We start from the raw sequence: 24,173 nt of genomic DNA, 5'->3' as shown, positions 1-24,173 counted from the left end.
TGTAACCACACCATCCCAGGACCTCCACATTCGGCTTCTTCACCTGCGGGATTGTCTGAGACCAGCCACCAGGACAGCTGGTGAAACTGAGGTTTTGCACAACCGAAGAATTTCTTCACAAACTGTCAGAAACTGTCTCAGGGAAGATCACCTGTGTGCTCGTTGTCCTCACCAGTTTGGCGTCGTAACCAACTTCTTCAGTGGGCAAATGCTCACCTTCCATGGCCACTGGCACGCTAAAGAAGGTTGCTCTTCACAGATAAATCCCGGTTTCAACTGTACAGGGCAGATGGTGTTGTGTGGGCGAGCGGTTTGCTGATGTCAACATTGTGAACAGAGTGCCCCATAGTGGTGGTGGGATTATGGTATGGGCAGGCATAAACTACAGACAACAAACACAATTGCATTTTTATTGATGGCAATTTGAATGGACAGAGACACCGTGATGAGATCCTGAGGCCCATTGTTGTGCAATTCCAGCGCCGCCATCACCTCATGTTTCAGCACGATAATGCACGGTCCCATGTCGCAAGGATCTGTACACAATTCCTGTATCTGTAATCCTGTATCCTGTAATCTGTACACAAAGCTGAAAATGTCCCAGTTCTTTCATGGCCTGCATACTCACAAGACATGTCACCCATTGAGCATGTTTGGGATGCTCTGGATCAACGTGTATGACAGCGTTCCAGTTCCCGCCAATATCCAGAAACTTCACACAGCTATTGAAGAGGAGTGGGACAACTATCCATAGACCACAATCAACAGCCTGAGCAACTCAATGCGAAAGAGATCTCTGCATGAGGCACACCAGATACTGACTGGATTTCTGATCCACGCCCCTACCTTTAAAAAAAAAAAAAGATATCTGTGACCAACAGATGCATATCTGTATTCCCAGTCATGTGATATCCATAGATTAGGGCCTAATGAATTCAATTGATTGAGTTCCTTATATAAACTGTAACTCTGTAAAATATTTGAATTTGTTGCATGTTACGTTTTTATGTTTTTGTTCAGTGTAGCTATACCCCCAATCGTTCAAAACCTAGAGGCAAACTAGTCTGTTTGTCTCAACCGCTTTAGCGAACATTGATTATTACTCACGTAACCACGGTTCTATGACCTAAGCATCGCATTCACTTGACTACTTTAAAATCCACCGGGTGCTGCTTTTAATCTGCTGGCGGGACGGATCCAGCCCGGTGGGCATATTTTGCCCAGGACTGATCTATATGATGATAGGGCATCAGGTTGTCCCTGTCTTAGCTTTATCTCTTTTTATGTTCTGCCTATCCTCTCTGTCTCTCACCCACATTTCCTCTGTCTGTCTGTCTGTCTGTCTGTGTGTCTGTGTGTCTGTGTGTCTGTGTGTCTGTGTCTGTCTGTCTGTCTGTCTGTCTGTCTGTCTGTCTGTCTGTCTGTCTGTCTGTCTGTCTGTCTGTCTGTCTGTCTGTCTGTCGTGTCTGTCTCACATTCTCTTACTCATGCTGTCTTTTACAGCAATCACTTTTCACATGTAAGGTAGTGCAGCAGCCCGGCCTGCTCTGCTCTGCTCCTCGTCTTTCTGCTCACACAGCGCTACACCATCAGCCAGGAATGCAAGCTAAATCAAGGAGGCTGGGAGACAAACGGAGATATCTCTCCTCCATCCTCTCACTTCCAACTGTTTATTGTTGTAATACGTGTGCCAAGCAATAAGTGACATTCAACTAAACTTGTCTGCCCATTAGCTTTTACAATTGCGATACTGTCCAATCCGGGAATACAACTCTAAGGTCAAAAGTTTAGGCTTACTGTAACTCAATATATATGACAGGTACTGTACTGTTGGATTCAAGGCCTTCATTTTTAGTGCTACATGCTGTATAAAGTTTCTCATTGCCCTCCCCATCAACTATCAAAGATAAACATTGGGGGTAGGGGGAATGTCCTCCAGCTGTCTAAAAATAGCCAGCAATTCAATCAGTTTGGCCATGTTTTATTTTTACCATGTTTTTGGCATGCTCTCCCCTTGCGTGCGTGCGTGCGTACGTGCGTGCGTGCGCTCTTTCTCTCTCACTCTCACACTCTCACTCACTCACACACTCTCACTCACAGGCTTAATGTCACAAGCCATGAGGAAGTCATGAAACAGGAAGTGAGCAGAAGTGGACGGGGTGGGGGGGAGAAATAAGATAGTCCTGAGAGACAAACGGCGCAGTTGGACTGGAGCTCCGTAACTCGTTGCTAGGTTTGTGTTGGGGGCTGACACAGGAATGTTAGACTGGACAAGGTGAGCCGCCGCAAAGGAAGCCAGAGAGGGGACAAAGGACTGGATATGTGGGGTCACCGGGGGAAGTGGGACGTCCCTCCAACCCCTCCGCTTGCCCCCACTCACAGGTAGTGGTGTGTGTGTGTGCTCCTTACTTCCCTTTGGTATTTTTGGTCACAAACCACTAATGGCCAGAACGTGGTGTGAAACCCGAGTCTCTAGAAACATTTCTCTATGTTTTGGTTTGAGTTGTTCAGTGGGACTTTTGGTTAAGTATGTCTAAGAGTATATACTCAGTAATGATTTACTTGGGTTATAGATGCTGAACACTAAGATGGCATGTTGGAGATAATCTATATTTTCTGGGTTTTGACAGAAAAGGAAGTTGAGGCTGTGTCGAACTTAGAAATGTTGTTTTGCAGCGTCCACTTATAAATAGCTTGACCATCCACCAGTATGGGATTAGTTTATGACATTAAACAGGGCTGTGTAACGTTCCAGAAAATTGTCCATTTATCCCGAGAATTTGACTGGGATGAACCGGGTGAAGACTAATGTCATGCAATGCTGAAGTTGTGCTGTTTTGGGATGATGCTGCTTCTATGACAGTGGGCAATAGTTAAGTGCTGGATGTTTGTTTTGTTCTGGAAAAAGGAGCAATTTATAGTTCTCATTTCTGCAACATCTGCTATGCGCAACATCTGACTTCTGCTCATTTAAATTGGTTGCACAATACTCCCTAAAAAAAAGTGTATATCGTAACATTCACACTTCCTTGGTATATTATCCCCATTTGTCTTAAGACTTTTCACTCATCTTACAATGCGCCCACATTACATTTACTCAGTACAGGAGTATGGATCATTGATTCACCCCTGGGGAGAAATGCAACGCAGTTGCACAACATACCCATGGGGGGGTGCCCTAAAGCTCTACTTGTTTAGTTCTGAATCTCCATCTGCTTATCGGTCTGTCTCGCTTTCTGGGTTTCTGTTTGGTCATCCGTCATTAGTTTTATAACTGCTGTTCTTTTCACTGTATGTCCTTCTGCCTCAAAGATTGTGTTACTTAACTAGAGGCAATATAGCGGTAATGCAATGTTTTCTACAGTGTGACACGTTCTCTGTGACTATTCCATTCTTGGTATATACGTTCCTATTCTCTTTGAGCTGTTGTGGATCTTCTATTTATGACGGTTGAAACCAGGCTGTTTGAATACTTCCCCCTCATGTAACACAGCTGAGGGGTATACTAAAAAGGAGGATCAATGAGTTAGCTGGCTAACTTTGATAAACAACCAGAAATAATTACTACTACAAAAAAGAAGCTAAACATAGATATGTATTTTTTGGGGTTGTTGAGTCAATTACATCATGCCCATTTTGAAGCTTATCTTTCTTAAAAAGAAAAATAATTTCCAAATATTTAGGCAAGTTAGCTAATTTGATCCTACTTTGTTGTAAACCCTTCTGATGGAAAGAACTAGGACCAAAACAAAAGCGAATGGAAGAACAGCAGGAAACACCTTGCGGTTCAGTTGTAAAGTGAGTACAACTCCCCCGCTGGTGACATCACTTCCTTCCTGTCAAAGTAGTAGAAAGTGACAACAGGACAGAGAGAGGGGCAATGCTGCTGCTAGTGCCCTAAACTGCCCAGGAATGTGGGATTTTCGGGTGGACCTAAAATAAAACCATGCTTATCTATTTACTTGTTGACAGATCAGCCACTTTGCTGTGGACACTGCACTTCTTGTATTTACTGCATGGCCACAATGTAGTAGCCATGTGGTGACCTGATGACTGTTTTCAAGTGGGATATTCTGATTTTATTCAATCTGCACAGTAAAGGTTGTCTGCTCAGTATGAGGCCTTCTCCCTCAACCCCACAGGTCCTGGGGTGCTCCCCAGTAATCTGTCTGCTTCTCTACATTCCTATCCTAGTCCTGTCCCAGTCTACCTCTACCCCTCAAATGCTCCCCCCTCTCCTCCTGGGATATACCAGCCTCGGCATGAATTGCAGCTCTGTTTGGCCCCTTCTGATAGAGCTCGCCAGCTTGTAGTCCTAAAAAATGGAAATGAGTTAGCATTTTCTGCCTCTGGTTCGTTGGCCATTACTATGGGGGAAATGAATGAGTTTTTTTGGATAAACACTGAAAATAAGGTCTGCGGTTAACACAGGGTTATGAGATATTTTCTGTTTTGTTCTATGAGATAATATCAGTCAGTTTAAAGGACCTTTATGATTTATGAAATCTATATGTGCTTTTTTTGATTTACATAAATGATAAAAAATTCACCAAAAAATGATGTAAGCTGATGAGGATTCTCATAGAACAAAAAGTATAAAATGTCTTAAGCCTGTGTTTAACACAGATCTTATTTTCTGCAATTATCCCAAAATCCTATTCATTTCGCCATCGGCTTTGGCCAACAAGCCATGAGGGTTTTGCCTGCAAAAACAAACCATTACTATTGCTCTCTCTATGGTCAGCTAATAGACCAACTGACCACATCTACTGCCATCCCAATCACAGAGCCTTCTATAAGGACTGCTGTCTCCTAGTTTGATACGATGTTCCCAGTTATCGTCATCATACCTCACAAGCTGACTTTAAAAAAAAATGGAAATCTCAAATATATCAATGTGCGTTCAGAAAGTATTCAGTTACCTTCACTTTTTCCACATTTTGTTAGGTTACAGCCTTATTCTAAAATTGATTAAATCGTTTTTTCCCCCTCATCAATCTACACACAATACCCCATCATGACAAAGCAAAAACAGATTTGTGTAAAATTTTGCTCATTTATATAAAAAATATTTAAAAAATCACATTTACATAAGTATTCAGACCCTTTGCTCAATACTTTGTTGAAGCGCCTCGAGTCTTCTTGGGTATGACGCTACAAGCTTGGCACGTCTGTATTTGGGGAGATTCTCCCATTTCTTTTCTGCAGATCCTCTCAAGATCTCAGGTTGGATGGGGAGCGTCACTGCAGAGCTATTTTCAGGTCTCTCCAGAGATGTTCGATCGGGTTCAAGTCCGAGCTCTGGCTGGGCCACTCAAGGACATTCAAAGACTTGCCCAAAGCCAGTCCTGTGTTGTCTTGGCTGTGTGCTTAGGGTTGTTGTCCTGTTGGAAGTTGAACCTTTGCCCCAGTCTGAGAACCTGCTCCAGAGCGCTCAGGACTTCATCAAGGATCAATCTGTACTTTGCTCTGTTCATCTTTCCCTCAATCCTAAATAGTCTCCTAGTCCCTGCCGCTGAAAAACATCCCCGCAGCATGATGCTGCCACCACCATGTTTCACCTTAGGGATAGTGCCAGGTTTCCTCCAGATGTGACGCTTGGCATTCAGGCCAAAGAGTTCAATCTTGGTTTCATCACACATCTCCTGAAATATGTGGCGTTAAAGACTCTGGTGGCTATGGATTCTCGTTCAAGTGCTGTCTGTAACTCCAAATGTTGTAACCCTCGATCTAGACTTCTTCTTTTGTCTGGAAATGTCCAGTCTAATCCAGGTCCTGACATTCTTACCCCTGCCGAATTAAGTAGTCAGAGTGGCCTGAAGTTTTTGCATATGAATGTAAGAAGCCTTCTGCCGATGCTTGATTTTGTGAATATATGGATAAAAACTGCCGACCCGGATGTATTTATGCTTTCTGAAACCTGGCTTAAAAAATCTATTACAGACAAAAATATTGGCATAAATGGTTACAATGTTTTTTGTACAGATTGTAAATTTAAGGGTGGTGGTGTTGCTGTGTATGTAAAAGACAAGTTCTCTGTGCTCATTCTGACTTCTGTTACTAAACCTAAGCAATTTTAATATCTGTCTTTGAACCTAAACCTTGGCTCATCTTTAAATATTGTTGTATCTTGCTGTTATAGACCTCCATCTGCTACTGTTGGCTCTCTGGATTGTATTTTCAAATTGTTATCACAGAATGTCAATTCTGAGTTTGTCCTGATGGGTGATCTGAATCAGGACTGGCTAACATCTAGCTCTGATCAACTTAAAATTCTGTGCAATACCTACAATCTTACTCAGATTGTCAACAGTGTAACTAGGTTGAATATAAAATATCCTCTGAAATCCTCTTTGATTGATTTGATCTTAACCAATACTCCTCATCGTTTTAATGCTTCTGGTATTTTTGCAAATGACATAAGTGATCACTGTGCTATTGCCTGTGTGAGAGATGGTAAAATTCCTAAGAAATCTCCATGTGTTATTACGAAAAGAAACTGGAAGCGGTTTGATATTCAAGGTTTTTTACATGATGTATCCCGCATTGAATGGAATAGAATGGAATTAATCCCTGATGTTGAGCTAGCCTTTTCTTACTTCCACAACGCATTCCAGGATGTATGCAATAGGCATGCCCCTTTAAAAAAATTCAGGATTAAGGGCAGAGAGAACCCTTGGCTTACTAAGAAACTTACAAAAATCACAAGGGAACGAAATGCTATGTGGGCTAAAGCAAGAGGCACTGGTTTGGCAGATGATTGGATGGCTTTTAAACGTCTTCGAAATATGGGTGTGGCTATGATCCGTAAATTGAAAGCAGACCACTACCTGAAATCTACTTCACAAAATGTAAATAATCCATCCAAATTTTGGCAAGTAGTGAAAGGTTTGGAGTGCATAAAAGATACACAGCTTCCTAAACAATTGTTGGTCGACACTCAGATTGTAACTGAGAGAACCTCCATTCTGAAAGCCTTGAACCAGGATTTTTTTAGATGCAGGCAGTTTATTTGAAAAGGTCAAAGGTATAATTGAGCCCCCAATAAATGTACCTGACACCCCTGTGCACTCCTTCACCAGGTTTTCCTTTTCATCCTTCTCTGTTTCAGAAGTGTGTAAAGCCCTGAAAGAAATTGATTTAAAAAAATCCCCTGGCCCTGATGAACTAGATCCCCGCCTCCTACACCTAGCCGCTGACATCATTGCTCCCCCCTTAACATGTATTTTTAACCTTACGCTTGATGTTAACCTGTTGGGGATAGGGGGCAGTATTTGCACGGCCGGATAAAAAACGTACCCGATTTAATCTGGTTACTACTCCTGCCCAGTAACTAGAATATGCATATAATTATTGGCTTTGGATAGAAAACACCCTAAAGTTTCTAAAACTGTTTGAATGGTGTCTGTGAGTATAACAGAACTCATATGGCAGGCAAAAACCTGAGAAGATTCCTTACAGGAAGTGGCCTGTCTGACAAGTTCTTGTTCTTCTTGGCTCTGTTTATTGAAGACTGAGGATCTTTGCTGTAACGTGACACTTCCTACGGCTCCCATAGGCTCTCAGAACCCGGGAAAAAGCTGAATGATGTAATTCCAGCCTCTGGCTGAAAAACATTAGCGCGTTTGGAAAGTGGCCGGTCAGAGTACCATCAGACTGAGGCTCGTGCACGAGTCGACCCCATGTTTTATTTTCTTTCGTCTTTGAACGTAAACACGCTTTCCTGGTCGGAATATTATCGCTTTTTTTACGAGAAAAATGGCATAAAAATTGATTTTATACAGCGGTTGACATGCTTCGAAGTACGGTAATGTAATATTTAGAATTTTTTTGTCACGAAATGCGTCGTGCTCGTCACCCTTCTTTACCATTCGGATAGTGTCTTGAACGCACGAACAAAACAGAGGATATTTGAACATAACTATGGATTATTTTGAACCAAACCAACATTTGTTATTGAAGTAGAAGTCCTGGGAGTGCATTCTGGCGAAGAACAGCAAAGGTAATAACATTTTTCTTATAGTAAATCTGACTTTGGTCAGGGCTAAACTTGGTGGGTGTCTAAATAGCTAGCCCTGTGATGCCGGGCTATCTACTCAGAATATTGTAAAATGTGCTTTCACCGAAAAGCTATTTTAAAATCGGACATAGCGAGTGCATAGAGGAGTTCTGTATCTATAATTCTTAAAATAATTATGTTTTTTGTGAACGTTTATCGTGAGTAATTTAGTAAATTCACCGGAAGTTTGCGGGGGTTATGCTAGTTCTGAACGTCACATGCTAATGTAAAAAGGTTTTTGATATAAATATGAACTTGATTGAACAAAACATGCATGTATTGTATAACATAATGTCCTAGGGTTGTCATCTGATGAAGATCATCAAAGGTTAGTGCTGCATTTAGCTGTGGTTTGGGTTTATGTGACATTATATGCTAGCTTGAAAAATGGGTGTCTGATTATTTCTGGCTGGGTACTCTGCTGACATAATCTAATGTTTTGCTTTCGTTGTAAAGCCTTTTTGAAATCGGACAGTGTGGTTAGATTAACGAGAGTCTTGTCTTTAAAATGGTGTAAAATAGTCATATGTTTGAGAAATTGAAGTAATAGCATTTCTAAGGTATTTGAATAACGCGCCGGGGGTTTCAACTGGCTGTTGAGTAGGTGGGAGGATTTCGTCCCGCCGACCCTAGAGAGGTTAAGGAAATCCCCAAGTTATGGAAATCTGCTTTTGTACTGCCTCTCCTGAAAGATGAAGATCCCTCGCTACTTGACAACTATCGACCCATTTTCAAAATTGTCTGTACTATCAAAGGTACTGGAGTCCTTAGTTAGTAGGCAGCTAAAGACCTACTTCCAAGAAAACAATATCTTAAATGGAATGCAATCAGGTTTTAGGTCTGGCCACAGCACTGTTTCAGCAACATTGAAGGTTTTAAATGACATCCACTGTGCTCTTGATAAGAAGTTACATTGTGTGTCTGTTTTTATTGATTTGTCCAAGGCTTTTGACACCGTGGACCATGCTGTGTTAGTGCAAAGGTTAACATGTTGTGGAATTACTAGTCATGCTCTAGATTGGTTTATAAATTACCTATCAAATCGTACACAATGTGTAATGGCGGATGGTTGTATAGAGGTGTGCTCAGGTGTTCCGCAAGGTTCTATTTTGGGCCCACTGTTGTTCATTTTGTATATCAACAACATTGGGGATCTTATTGAAACAGCGGATGTTCATTTTTATGCAGATGATACTGTTCTTTATTCAAGTGGTAGTAGTTTATCTTTAGCTTTTGAAAATGCCCAAAGAGCATTTAACATCATACAACAGAATCTGTATGATTTAAAGCTGATTCTAAATTCGAGTAAAACAAAATGCATGTTTTTTTCAAATGCCAGGCATGTTACAAATCATGTCATTGCTACATTGGCTGGACATAATATAGAGCAAGTTAAAGTGTACAAATATTTGGGTGTGTGGGTTGATGATAAGCTGAGCTTCACTGTGCATGTAGAGAACTTGATAAGGAAGCTCAAGCTGAAAATAGGATTTTATTACCGGCATAAGGCTTGTTCTTCTTTTGAGACCAGGAAGGAGCTGGTACGATGTACATTACTGTCAGTTTTAGATTTTAGTGATGTTATATATGTGCAGGCCTCAGCCACTACCCTGAGAGCATTTGATTCAGTGTATCATGCAGCCCTCAGGTTCATTACAAATCAGAAACGTCTAACACATCATTGTGATCTCTACAGCGCTGTTGGCTGGACGTCATTGACCTTGCGTAGGCTTAAACACTGGTGTACACTGATTTATAAGGCCAGACTGGGTAAAATGCCGTTTTATCTCTGTTCTTTTTTAGTCAGGTCGGTAAATAAATATCAATTACGGTCCCATTCTGATTTGCTTCTGACAGTACCAAGAAATTAGAACAGGTCTTGGTAGAAATAGTTTTAGTTACTCAGCACCGTGGTCCTGGAATTCTCTTTTGAACATTTTAAAATGTGATGATCTAGTTTCGTTGGCGGAGTTCAAACACTTGATCGATGTATATATTATAGAAGAGTGTAATTGGTTTTTAGGCCAGCTTTTTTTAGTCAAGACAATGTTTGTGTTTTTAAATGTAATATGTTTTTGTTGTACTGTATGTGTGTTTATAGTTTTGTTTAATGTTGTGTTAGTGTATGTAATTTGGTTTGTCTGAAACGTTGTTCCCCTTGCTGCTATTGGACCAGGTCTCTCTTGGAAAAGAGATATTTATCTCAGTGAGAATAAACCTGTATAAATAAAGGTAAAATAAAAATAAATAAAAAAATCAGACCAGAGATTCTAGTTTCTCATGGTCTGAGAGTCTTTAGGTGCCTTTTGGCAAACTCCAAGCGGGCTGTCATGACTTTCACTGAGGAGTGGCTTCCGTCTGGCCGCTCTACCGTAAAGGCCTGGTTGGTGGAGTACTGCAGAGATGGTTGTCCTTCTCGAAGATTCTCCCATCTCCACAGAGGAACTCTGACAGACCTCCAGAGTGACCATCGGGTTCTTGGTCTAGGAAGAGTCTTGGTGGTTCCAAACTAATTCCATTTAAGAATGCCAGAGGCAACTGTGTTCGTGGGGACCTTCAATGCTGCAGGAATCATTTGGTACCCTTTGTTATTATGGGGTATTGTGTGTAGATTGATGAAGGAAAAATGTCATTTATTCAATTTTAGAATAAGACTAACTATACAACGTGGAAAAAGTGAAGGGGTCTGAATACTTTCCGAAGGCACTTTATCATACATTTTTGACCAACTATAAAATATTGCTGAGATATGGACCTACGATAATGTTTGTTATAAAGAGACTGCAACACGGACAGAAGACACTTGCTGTTTGAACCACAGGGGGTGAAAGGACTCTCCACAGAAACAGCCCACCCCCATAATGTAATTGGGGTGTGACATGGCCCCAGATAGCAAGGCAGTCCAGAGCCATCATTATTCACTGAATTAAAAGGGAGACCTTTTCCAGCTCCCCATATCCTGGACCTATCCCTTCCTAATTGATACACTTAACTGCAATGTGGTCCATTAGGCTGAGACTGTGCCTGGTGTGGTCCATTAGGCTGAGACTGTGCCTGGCGTGGCCAGTGTTGAGGGGGGTGCAGAGTTGGGAGGGGACGATCAGAGCCTCCTAAGTCTGGACCTGCTGCTAATCAGTAATCCGTGAGGTTCCTCTTCTCTAGGCCTCGGTGGTGCAACTCACATTGACACAAAACTCTCAATTGCACACGTAGTAATATATTTGTAGTAGTAACATCAACCGTTGTCTTGCTCGGTAGCCTATGTCTGGCTTAGTAACGTGGTAGTTGCTTGAGGTTCTTGTAGGAATCCTCCCTGTTGTTTTTGTGACTAATCGGTCGTCTGGTGGACTAACTGGAGCCCCATATCCAGCCCCGTCTGTCTGGCGCTCCCGTCTCTCTTCCTCCTCGTGGCATGATGCATTATTGAAGCAGAGGGCGCTCTAAAACCTGGGGATTGATTCGCTTGATTAGAGAGGGGAGCAGGGAGAGGAATGTGTGTGTGTGTGTGAGAGATGTGGCATTCGGTGTGGCTTTGATCCCCGAGAATGAAGCTGAACGAACACATTCTAGAGATGCTGAGTCTGTTGAAAACCCTATTTTTACATGGTTTATTTGAAAGATATTCCCATTGAGGACAAATAAATGAATAAACAGGGCTGGGGAGGTCCTATTTTCTGCCCGGCAGACACAGAGGAGCCTGTTTGCGGGGATCCTCCGATGGCGTCATTCCGGGTTCTCCTTCGCCTGGTCATTTGTTGACTCATATCCCTGCATGATGGTGGGTGGACACTTTCCTCTGATTATCTCAAATTGCTGCGAATGTAAGAGGCAGATAATCACTATTTGTGTGTGAGAGTCTGTTACTTTTGACCATAGATAGAGTGGGATAAAGAGAGAGACAAAAATAAATGGGAGGTGGGGGTAAAGAGAAGGCGATAGAGAGAGAGAGAGAGAGAGAGAGAGAGAGAGAGAACTCCAAGCTGAGGATGTTACTTCATAGATGCCACAGTTGAAATGTTCTGATCAGACAGAGTCAGGTTTGTGCTATAACAGTTATCAGCTGACTCAGGGCTGGATGAGGAACAGCTGTACGCAGCAGTGTTGCCGCATTGCACTCTCGTTTTTAAGCCATACCAAATGGATGGCGTGGGCTTTCTACCCGTCTTTATGTAATGTTTGAGTAGGCTGGCAACTGAACATGCTGCAGAGCTTGGTGCCGACGCTGGAAACTCTTATCCACACACAGAAATGTGCGCAATCGACTGGATCAACAAATGGAACATTAGACAACACACACGCATGCACACACCCCATCCCATCTAGATTCCCTCCACCCCTGTCTGTGTATCTGGGGGCAGTTCTATGGGACTGTCCCTCAGAGCCAGACCCTGGTGTCACTGTGCTCCTGACTCCACTAATTGTATGTGGCTTTTCTATCATGTTAACACACAGGGGTGTGGTTTTCTATCATGTTAACACACATAGGCTGGGTTTTTGTGAGTGAGCCGAAGCAACTTGGCGACTGAGCGAGAGAACAAGCAGGCTGGCTGCGTTAGTGGGAAGTGTCTAGCACAATACTCACCCTTCCACACTGACAGGCAAGCAGGCACAGGGAGTTTGCCGTACTCCCGCACCACACAGGGCTTATGGAGGAGTGTCCTGGGCTCTCCTTCTCCCCCCCCCCCCCTTCTCCCTATCTCTCATGTATTTCTAATGAACCAACAGTGGATGGCCATGCATCTGCTTCCCACCTCAGGCTGATCTGTTCAGAGAGAGGAGGAGGAGAGAAAATGTGTGTAGAGGAGTAAGAGAGCGAGAGAGAGAGTGAGAGAGCTTTCTAAGAGACAGCTACTAAACATATAGCGAGTGGAGAGTACAAGCTACACACTGAAAGACATGAAAAACAGTCAGGCAGCTGAATAGACACCTATGCTTGGGGTCCTATGAGTGCCTCTTCTGGATTTGACACTTCCTGGACTGTTGCAGTCCTGAGAGAGGGAGCCGACTGAGCTGTGTGAGTGCATAATTGAGCGTGAGCAGCAGCGAGAGCAGTACGGACAGCGGAGGATCAGAGAAACGGGAGACTGAAGTTCTCAAAGGAGGCGGGGGGGGGAGTGAAGTGAGAGAAGGAGGAGAGGGGAGGGGAAAAAAGGAATGAAGGAAACAACAACCAACTACAAGCTCCTAAGAAACAACCTCTGCTTGAAGCCAATGGATCAAGGACTCAGGGGTTGAACTCTGCAGCAGGACTTAACTTCCTGAGGAAGTGTGCTGGTGGAACTTGAGGAAAAGAGAAAGGGAGAGACAAAGAGGATTACAGGACATAGCTCAAACAATGACCTCTCCCTCCGGCGGAATGGGAAGCTTACTCCACATGGAGGCTAATCAGGATCTGGGAGCCTAAGCATCTCTCTGACTTTTCTCTTCTCTGTTATCTTGTTTGGTCTATGCAGGGTGGGAGGGACTGAGGTAAGCCCGGTAGAGCTCCGGTAGACTGTTTACTCTTTTCTTTACGTGGGTATTTACTAGTGAGAATTGTTGCAATTTTTTTTGCTGCGGCTACAGCCATGAGGACTTTGTGACTCCTGGAGCACTATTAAGCCCCTAGTCTGGAGTGGACCTGCCTTAGTGGCTGACGGAGAGGCTGCCATGGAGCAACAGTGTGACCAGGGGGCAGGGCCTGGGATGGCCAGGTCCGACTCAAACCCGGGCTCCCTGAGGGAAGGGGAGGGTGCCGTCGCCACCACCTCCGCCTCCTCTTCCAACTCAGACCTGCCCGCCGCCCTCTTACCTGACGGGGAGCACCCGGACACGGGCCGAAGGCAAAGCAAATCCTTCACTGGTCTCAAACTGTTCGGCAGGAGGTAAGGCACAGACCAACCTCTCACTAAGCCACTGAAGTGCATTGATCACAATGCTGTGGTGGCTGTAAATGTTCTGTGCTTGATTTGATTCCTGGATGCTCACGTAGTAGCAGTAGTAACAGCAACAGGTGTTAGTTTCCAGTACATGCCAATAATGACTGGGCTGTATGTGTGAGCGGGATAGTATCCATGCAGATGTCCCTCGCAGGCAGCTGTAGTACTGGTGTTTTCATTCCTCACTCACGTGTGTGTGTGTGTGTGTGTTGTGATTACTGTATGGGGGATTGATCTGTGCCTCTGTCTATACAGTGCAGCTCGGTCTGCTTTTGCTCTGACCTTGATGTACAGTCCACACACTAATCGAAGACTAGTTTGTCATTTCCAACCATTGCATACCCTGTCGCTGAGGGTTGCACCGTAACACCATGGCATAAATGAAGCACTCACCGTACAGTGTACAATATTACTAGTCGGCGAAACACTACCTGGGTAGGCTACGAAGGAGTGGGGACATGTAGGAGGCAACGAATGCAGAGATTAGCAGTAAAAACAGTCGAGGATTGATTTAGTAAGAGTGAGCGATTGTTTCCATTGCCAGTGGAAGAGTCGAGCTTGATTAGGAAACTCTGATCATCTCCTCTGCTCTCTGAGAGGGTGTGAGACTCATTCTCCTCATAACACAATCACGGTCACACGGTGGTGTCACAATGTGTCCCCATGGTCATAACACACATCGAGAGACAACGTCAAATCCCAAAATGTCACCTGCCAGTCGCGGTGACCTTGCACCAGATTCAGTGACAACATTCATCCTATTGCCATACTAGCATCTTACTACTACTCTGTCATGCACATCTATCTCTGGTATGCTGTCCGCTGTTCTTTTACTTTTCTGCTTGTAACCCACAGGTGGCTAGGCCCAGTGATACTTCGAGGCCTTGCACCCTCCGAGCAGAACAGGACAAGAATGTTACACGTCTCTCACCGAGAGGTTATTTTTAAACCTAATTTAGCTGCTCTTTTCCCCCCCCCCTTCCTGCCTTCCCTGAAAGCCTTCAAAGCACAATCACAAGATGAAAAGATGAAAGATTTCCAGAGATGAAGTTTGGGCTAGTCTGAGCCAGGGCGCTGAGACCTGTGTGATGGAGTTTAGATGCGTGTTGTTCCGCTGAGACCTGAGTCCACAGACTGTTGTCTGGTGATTTACAGAGGGAGATGTGATTCAGATCAATCCGTCACAATGGCACTTACCACAGCACCGTCCTCGCTAACCGAGTCACCGCTGAGTTCACCTTAGCGCTCATGCTGACTACACACAATATTTTCTTTGATGCAAGTTAAATAATGAGGAAACGACGAGAATGAATAGCATGGTACTGCGTCGCTGTTTGCAAATGAACAGAGGCGTCTTTGACGACGTGCTGTTGGTGGATGCTGATCTAAGACGAGCCTTTGTGCAGAGATGGGGGTTTGAGGGCTGAGATAACGGTCATGCCAGCCACGCTGTCCTCGCTGTTTTTTAAGATCCGTGTCGGAAGTGAAGTCGGCGCTGACACGGGACATGCCTGGCGATGACGTCATTAAAACGAGACGCGTGACATGCCTCCCCGCTGCTGAGAGCACTTTACCGTACTCCTGACGTTATGGTGCATTAGCTAATGAGCTGTTAGGAACTACCCGAGTTCCTTCAGGTAATCGAAATGGTAAAGAAATGCAAGACTCAATGAAAGAGCCCAGTTCAGTAGGTTGATATAACCAAATATGGACATATTCAATCGTATCAGAGTACATCTTTGCTCGCAGCAGCGTGCAACGCAACGTTCTGACCACTAATGACCGTCATCATGATCAGAGTGCTGTTAAACATTTTCTTGTGCTCTACCTTTTGCGAGATACCAATGCCGAGCGCAACAGACAGTGAGTCGGAATTCCGTTTTAGTCATCTTTCTGTGTTTCTCTCTCTCTCTCTCTCTCTCTCTCTCTCTCGCTGTGTTTTGTTTGTTTTTTTTCCCCCCCTGTTATGTTTAAGTGTGTTTATCTCTGTGGCCCTGAGTAAACACATGCTGCCTGTCGGCTGTGATGGCGCAAAACAGAGAGCAGCCGTTGGTGGTCTCTCGCCTCTTTAACTCAGTGGAATTTTAATGAGCTAGAGCTGGAGGGGACCTCTTAGCCACCCCCCCCCTTCTCCCTCTCCTCTCAAGGAGAAATCTCACCGTGAAGTCGACAGACACTAAGGCCCATTTTGATTTCTAACAAGGCGCTATGGTGTCAGAAACAGGATTATTTATTTGTCCTTTCTGAAGCAACAGGGAGTGGCGACATCAGTAGCTCATGTGTCTACTGTAATTGAACTTAACCGAGGTAATTCATTCATTTGGGTCCTTTTTCTGTGGACAGAAATAGGTTTGGGTTATGTGTCAGAACCTGGCTGCCTGGGTTAGGGCTCTACTACAGGTCACAAGTCAGAACCTTTTACAACCTTTCACCCTTTACAATTCCCAACGCATGGTTTGCCCGTTTTGCTAGAGAGAGGCCCCAACTCTCAGAAGGAATGATCATGGAAAGGAGAGGGGAGGAGAAGAGACAAAGACATTAAGAATAGAAGAAAATGTTATAAGAAGGCTATTTTAGTTCTGCTTCAGCCTCTGATAAGGAGTCACTGATGATGTGTTTATAGGACAGTATCCATACGGTTTGTGGAAGCAGGCGAGTGAGAACACTTCTTTCCTTTATTAAGCAGCACTGAACTTTTTGTTGACCAAGTCAAGGATGTGGAGATGGTGAATGAAGGACAAAGGAGGAATCGAGAAGGATTTATGAGACCATAACTATGGCCCACATGATCTCCAGTTCAGTCTTCTTACAGAGCTGACATACTTAGTCTTAGCCTGGTGGGAAATAGCCAGAAAAGCCAAGCAATCATAGTGGCAAACGGTCCTGTGAAATGCTTTCATGGGATTCACAATAGATCAAATAATGATCTAATCAGATCCACGAATAGAGACACGTTAACTCTATTGGGGTCATATTCACGTGTCTTTACTTGCTTAAGTGAGTTACATGTTGTCTGGACATTCTAAACATGCATCTTAAAAATCTACTGACAAGGAACACACTTAATGTGGCTCGTTAACACCGCCCATGATATTGTGCAGTGTGGAGATGGGCTTAGATGGACTTAAGGGGTAGCCCGTGTGTTTGCGGAATGGTCTCTGGAGAGCTTAGCAGCAGTTTAATGTGTCAAGCTTGAGGAATATGTTAAATAGGCCATTTGAAATCTGAATAATTGATTGCTGTCAGATCGTAAGGGCTTATCAGGTTTACACGGTCTTCCTGCTTCAACTGCAGACTGAATGTAGTTCTAACTACTGACACAGGCTGTCAGAGATGGTCTCTGCACACGCTCTGAGGACAATGCTCGTAGTGAATTTGTGTGCCGATATTCTCACGGTACTTTAGGTGCCGATATGATATGTATTGTGATTCCCACGATTCTGTATGTATTGCGATTCGATACTGCAATTTTATTGCAATTTTAATGTTACAAACATATTGCTCACTACATGTCTGCTGTAGAGAGACAAGAGAGAGCATGATACATTTTGATAGCAAAACAAAGCAAAAAAATAGGTACTTGGAGTAAGATATCGATATACACTGAACAAAAAATATAAACGCAACATGTAAAGTGTTGGTCCCATGTTTCACGAGCTGAAATAAAAGATCCCAGAAAAGCTTATTTCTCTCAAATTTTGTGCACAAATTTGTTTACTTACCTTTTAGTGAGCATTTCTCCTTTGCTAAAATAATCCATCCACTTGACAATTGTGGCATATCAAGAAGCTGATTAAACAGCATGATCATTACATCGGTGCACCTTGTGGATAATAAAAGGCCACTCTAAAATGTGCAGTTTTGTTACACAACACAATACCACAGATGTCTCAAGATCAAATCAAATTTTATTTGTCACATACACATGGTTAGCAGATGTTTATGCGAGTGTAGGGAAATGCTTGTGCTTCTAGTTCCGACAGTGCAGTATTATCTAACAAGTAATCTAACAATTCCCCAACAACTATCTAATACACACAAATCTAAAGGGGTGAATGGGAAAATGTACATATAAGTATATGGATGAGCGATGACCGAGCGGCATAGGCAAGGATGGTATAAAATACACTATATACATGTGATATGAGTAATGCAAGATATGCAAACATTATTAAAGTGGCATTATTTAATGTGCTATTGTTTAAAGTGACTAGTGATCCATTTATTAAAGTGGCCAGTGATAGGGTCTCAATGTAGGCAGCAGCCTCTCAGTGATGGCTGTTTAGCAGTCTGACGGCCTTGAGTTAGAAGCTGTTTTTCAGTCTCTCGGTTCCAGCTTTGATGCACCTGTATTGACCTTGCTTTCTGGATGATAGTGGTGTGAACAGGCAGTGGCTCGGGTGGTTATTGTCCTTGATCTTTTTGGCCTTCCTGTGACATCGGGTGCTGTAGGTGTCATGGAGGGCAGGTAGTTTGCCCCCGGTGATGCGTTGGGCAGACCTCACCGCCCTGTGGACAGTCTTGCGGTTGAGGGCGGTGCATTTGCTGTACCAGGCAGCGATACAGCCTGAGAGGATGCGCTTCTGTGAAAGTTTGTCAGGGTTTTGGATGACAAGCCACATCTCTTCAGCCTCCTCAGGTTGAAGAGGCACTGTCGAAGAGGCAGTGTTCACAACCCTGTCTGTGTGGGTGGACCATTTCAGTTTGTCTGTGATGTGTACGCCCAGGAACTTAAAACTTTACACCTTCTCCACTGCTGTCCCTTCGATGTGGATAGGGGGGTGCTCCCTCTGCTGTTTCCTGAAGTCCACGATCATCTCCTTTTGTTTTGTTGACGTTGAGTGTGAGGTTGTTTTCCTGACACCACACTTCCTGACACTGTACCCTCACCACCTCCCTGTAGGCTGTCTCGTCATTGTTGGTGATCAGGCCCACTACTGTTGTGTCGTCTGCAAACTCGATGATTGGCCACGCAGTCATGGGTGAACAGGGAGTACAGGAGAGGGCTGAGCACACATCCTTGTGGGGACCCAGTGTTGAGGGTCAGTGAAGTGGAGATGTTGCTTCCTACCTTCACCACCTGGGGGGCCCGTAAGAAAGTCCAGGACCCAGTTGCACAGGGTGGGGTTGAGACCCAGGGCCTCCAGCTTGGTGATGAGCTTGGAGGGTACTATGGTGCTGAGCTGTAGTCAATGAACAGCATTCTTACATAGGTATTATTTTTGTCCAGATGGGATAGGGCAGTGTGATGGTGATTGTCTCACCTGTGGACCTGTTGGGGCGGTATGCAAACTGAAGTGGGTCTAGAGTGGCTGGTAAGGTGGCGGTGATATGATCCTTTAGCCGCTCAAAGCACTTCATGATGACAGAAGTAAGGGCTATGGGGCGGTAGTCATTTAGTTCAGTTAACTTTGCCTTCTTGGGTACAGGAACAATGGTAGCCATCTTGAAGCATGTGGGGACAACAGACTGGGATAAGGAGCGATTGAATATGTCTGTAAACACACCAGCCAGCTGGTCTGCACATGCTCTGAGGACTCGGCTAGGGATGTCGTCTGGGCCAGCAGCCTTGCGAGGGCTAACAAGTTTAAATGTTTGACTCACGTCAGACACAGAGAAGGACGGGGGGGCGCAGTCTTTGTTAGCGAGCCGCAATGGTGACACTGTATAATCCTAAAAGCGGGTAGAGAAGATGTTTTAGTTTGTCTGGAAGCGTGACGTCGGTGTCCGTGACGTGGCTGTTTTTGTAGTCCGTGATTTCCTGTAGACCCTGCCACATACGTCTCGTGTATGAGCTGTTGAATTGCGACTCCATCTTGTCCCTGTACCTGCATTTCGCTTGTTTGATTGCCTTGTGGAGGGAATAGCTACACTGTTTAAATTCAGCCATATTTCCAGACCTCTTTCCATGGTTAAATGCGGTGGATCGCACTTTCAGTTTTGCATGAATGCCGCCATCCATCCACGGTTTATGGTTAGGGTAGGTTTTAATAGTCACAGTGGGTACAACATCTCCAATGCACTTGTTAATGAACGCACACACCGAGTCAGCGTATAGGTCAATGTTGTTCTCTGAGCCTGACCGGAACGTATTCCAGTCCGCGTGTTCAATACAATCTTGAAGCGTGGCTTCCGATTGGTCAGACTAGCGTTGAATGGTTCTCGTCATTGGTATATCCTGTTTGAGTTTCTGCCTATAAGACGGAATGAGCAAGATGGTGTCGTGGTCGGATTTGCCGACGGGAGGACGGGGGAGGGCTTTGTATGCATCGCGGATGTCAGAGTAGCATGGATCGAGAGTATTAGCCCTGCGAGTCGTGCAATCAATATGCTGATAGAATTTAGGTAGCCTTGTTCTCAAATTTGCTTTTTTTTTAATCCCCAGCTACAATAAATACACCCTCTGGATATATTGTTTCCAGTTTACATAGAGTCCAGTGAAGTTCCTTGAGGGCCGTCTTGGTGTTCGCTTGAGGGGGAATGTACACAGCTGTGACTATAACTGACGAGAATTCTCTTGGTAGGTAAAATGGCTGGCATTTTGATTGTAAGGAATTGTAGTTCGGGTGAGCAGAAGGACTGAGTCGTGAATCAGAGAGGTGTTTATCTCTGTCGGCGTGGAGAAGCCCGGTGGCTGAACCGATTCCGACAACATATCCTGACAGAGCTATGTTTCCGTGAAACAGAGAATGTTACAATCTCTGTCTCTCTGGAAAGCAACCCTTGCTCAAATTTTGTCTAACTTGTTGTCAAGAGACTGGACATTGGCGAGTAGTATACTCAGGAGCGGTGAGCAATGTGCACGTCTACGGAGTCTGACCACAAGGCCGCTCCGTCTGCCCCGTCTACGGTGCCGTTGTTTTTGGTCGGCTACTGGGATCAGATCCATTGTCCTGGATGGTGGTCTGAACAGAGGATCCGCTTCGGGAAAGTTGTATTCCTGGTTGTAATGTTGGTAAGTTGATGTTGCACTTATATCCAATAGTTCTTCCCGGCTGTGTGTAATAAGACTTAAGATTTCCTGAGGTAACAATGTAAGAAATAATACATAAAAAAACGAAATACTGCATAGTTTCCTAAGAACGCGAAGTGAGGCGACCATCTCTGTCAGCGCCATTTCTCAAAAGTTTTGAGGGAGAGTGCAATTGGCAAGCTAACTGAATGTCCACCAGAGCTGTTGCCTGAGAATTTTATGTTAATTTCTCTACCATAAGCCGCCTCCAACATCATTTTAGAGAATTTGGCAGCACATCCAACCGGCCTCACAACCGAAGACCATGTGTAAGCACGCCAGCCCAGGATGTCCACAACCGGCTTCTCCGCCTGCGGGATCGTCTGAGACCAGCCACCCGGACAGCTGATGAAACTGTGAGTTTCCACAACCGAAGAATGCCTGCACGAACTGTCAGAAACCATCTCAGGGAAGCTCATCTGCGTGCTCGTCGTCCTTACCAGGATTTTGACCTGACTGCAGTTCTGCCTTGTAACCGACTTTAGTGGGCTAAGGCACACCTTCGATGGCCTCTGGCACGTTGGTGAAGTGTGCTCTTCATGGATTATTCCCAGTTTCAACTGTACCAGGGGGCTGGCAGAGACCGCATGTATGGCGTTGTGTGGGCTAGCGGTTTGCTGATGTCAATGTTGTGAACAGAGTGCCCCATAGTGGTGGTGGGGTTATGGTATGGGCAGGCATAAACTACAGACAACAAACACAATTGCATTTTTATTGATGGCAATTTGAATGCACAGAGACACCGTGATGAGATCCTGAGGCCCATTGTTGTGCCATTCATCCGCCGCCATCACCTCATGTTTCAGCATGATAATATACAGCCCGATGTCGCAAGGATTTGTACACAATTCCTGGAAGCTGAAAATGTCCCAGTTATTCCATGGCCTGCATAGTCACCAGACATGTCACCCATTGAGCATGTTTGGGATGATCTTGATCGATGTGTACAGCAGCGTGTTCCTGTTCCACCTATATCCAGCAACTTCGCACAGCCATTGAAGAGAAGTGGGACAACATTCCACAGACCGCAATCAACAGCCTGATCAACTCAATGCGAAGGAGATGTCGCCCCTACCTTTTTAAGGTATATTGACCAACAGATGCATAACTGTATTCCCAGTCATGTGAAATCCCTAGATTAAATTAATTCATTTCAATTGATTGATTTCCTTATATGAACTGTAACTCAGTGAAATTGTTGCATGTTGCGTTTTTATATTTTTGTTCAGTGCGTAATATTGCGATTATGTAACTATCGATTCCCCCATCACTATTAGCTATGAGAATGGTTAGCTATGATGGCCTGGAGATGTTTTTGTATTATAAAACACTAGTCATGTGGAAATTGTTACCTAATTTTCATTCATCCACCATCCACTTTGGATAAGCAAAGATCTGTCTTATACTTTCCCTTAGCCTTTGGCAGTAATCAATTAACCGAGAATGCCACTGATTGCCTGACACCTCTAGTAGTGAAAATCAATCGCAAGGTGTGTTGACTCAATCTATCTGTAAACAGAGAGAAACAGGCTCTAAGGATCCATCTGTGCATCAACTATTTCCCTGGTAACCGAAGAGACGCTGGATCAGAGCCAGAGCCTGCTCACAGGGGATCAACACCACAACACAGTGAGAGTCTATATTATTCTGCCTGCTTCAGGGGTTTTCCTTTGTCAGATGGAACACCAGGAATAACCATATATGGACAGTGCATTCAGAAAATATTCAAACCGCTTTAATCTTTCCACATTTTGTTACGTTGCAGCCTTATTCTAAAATGGGTTCAAGTTCTTTAAATGAATTGCGCATCACACAATACCCCATAATGACAGGTTTTTAGACATTTTTGCAAATGTATATAAAAAAACGGAAATATAACATTTACATAAGTATTCAGACCCTTAGTTGACGCACCTTTGGCAGCGAATACAGCCTCGAGTCTTCTTGGGTATGAAGCTACAAGCTTAGCACACATGTATTTGGGGAGTTTCTCCCATTCTTCTCTGCAGATCCTCTCAAGCTCTGTCAGGTTGGATGGGAGCATCGCTGCACAGCTATTTTCAGGTCTCTCCAGAAATGTTTGATCGGGTTCAAGTCCGGGCTCTGGCTGGGCTACTCAAGGACATTTGGAGACTTGTCCTGAAGCCACTCCTGCGTTGTCTTGGCTGTGTGCTTAGGGTCGTTGTCCTGTTGGAAGGTGAACCTTCGCCCCAGTCTGAGGTCCTGAGCACTCTGGAGCAGCTTTTCATCAAGGATCTCTCTGTACTTTGCTCCGTTCATCTTTCCCTCGATCCCGACTAGTCTCCCTGTTGCTGCCACTGAAAAACATCCCCACAGCATGATGCTGCCACCACCATGCTTCACCGTAGGGATGGTGCCAGGTTTCCTCCAGATGTGACGCTTGGCATTCAGGCCAAAGAATTAAATCTTTGTTTCATCAAACCAGAGAATCTTGTTTCTGATGGTCTAAGAGTCTTTAGCCCGCTTGGAGGTGGCCAAAAGACACTTGCCTTTTACTGAGGAGTGGCTTCCGTCTAGCCACGATACCATAAAGGCCTGATTGGTGGAGTGCTACAGAGATGGTTGTCCTTCTGCAAGGTTCTCCCATCTCCACAGAGGCACTCTGGAGCTCTGTCAGAGTGACCATTGAGTTTTTGGTCACCTCCCTGACTAAGGTCCTTCTCCCCCAATTGTTCAGTTTGTGCGGGCGGCCAGCTCTAGGAAGAGTCTTGATGGTTCCAAACTTCTTCCATTTAAGAATGATGGAGGCCACTGTGTTGTTGGGGACCTTCAATGCTGCAGAAATGTGTTGGACCCTTCCCCAGATCTGTGCCTTGATACAATCCTGTCTCTGAGCTCTACAGACAATGCCTTCGACCTCATGGCTTGGTTTTTGCTCTGACATGCACTGTCAACTGTGGAACCTTGTGTAGACAGGTGTGTGTGCCTTTCCAAATCATGTGAAACCAATTGAATTTACGACAGGTGGACTCCAATCAAGTTGTACAAACATCTCAAGGATGATCAATGGAAACCAGATACATCTGAGATCAATTTTGAGTCTCGGGGCAAAGGGTCTGAATACTTATGTAATTAAGGTATTTCTGGGGTTTTTTTGTGCAAAAATTCTACAAACCTGTTTTTGCTTCGTCATTATGGGCTATTGCATGTGGATTGATGAGGA

General features: G+C 44.4%; 1 protein-coding gene across 5 annotated transcripts in view; it reads left to right on the top strand.

The window, feature by feature from the left end:
- The window catches only part of dgkza (diacylglycerol kinase, zeta a), a 139,750-nt gene that overhangs the window by 18,435 nt on the left and 97,142 nt on the right, over positions 1-24,173 (top strand). The window contains exon 1 of one of the 5 annotated variants that reach the window (XM_045689030.1): positions 2,150-2,382. The exons of 2 other annotated variants lie outside the window; for them this stretch is intronic. In XM_045689030.1, the coding sequence (XP_045544986.1) occupies positions 2,321-2,382 (62 nt within the window). In that variant the 5' untranslated portion in view covers positions 2,150-2,320. Of the gene's footprint in view, positions 1-2,149; positions 2,383-12,814; positions 13,924-24,173 lie in introns of those variants that run through there. 2 more of the 5 variants (XM_045689029.1, XM_014126423.2) reach the window with 2 other exon arrangements.

The sequence above is a fragment of the Salmo salar genome, chromosome ssa11 (assembly GCF_905237065.1).
Source record: "Salmo salar chromosome ssa11, Ssal_v3.1, whole genome shotgun sequence".
Taxonomy (NCBI): Eukaryota; Metazoa; Chordata; class Actinopteri; order Salmoniformes; family Salmonidae; genus Salmo; species Salmo salar.
The sequence above is the reverse complement of the archived record's forward strand: the minus strand, read 5'-3'. Positions and strand labels throughout refer to the sequence as shown.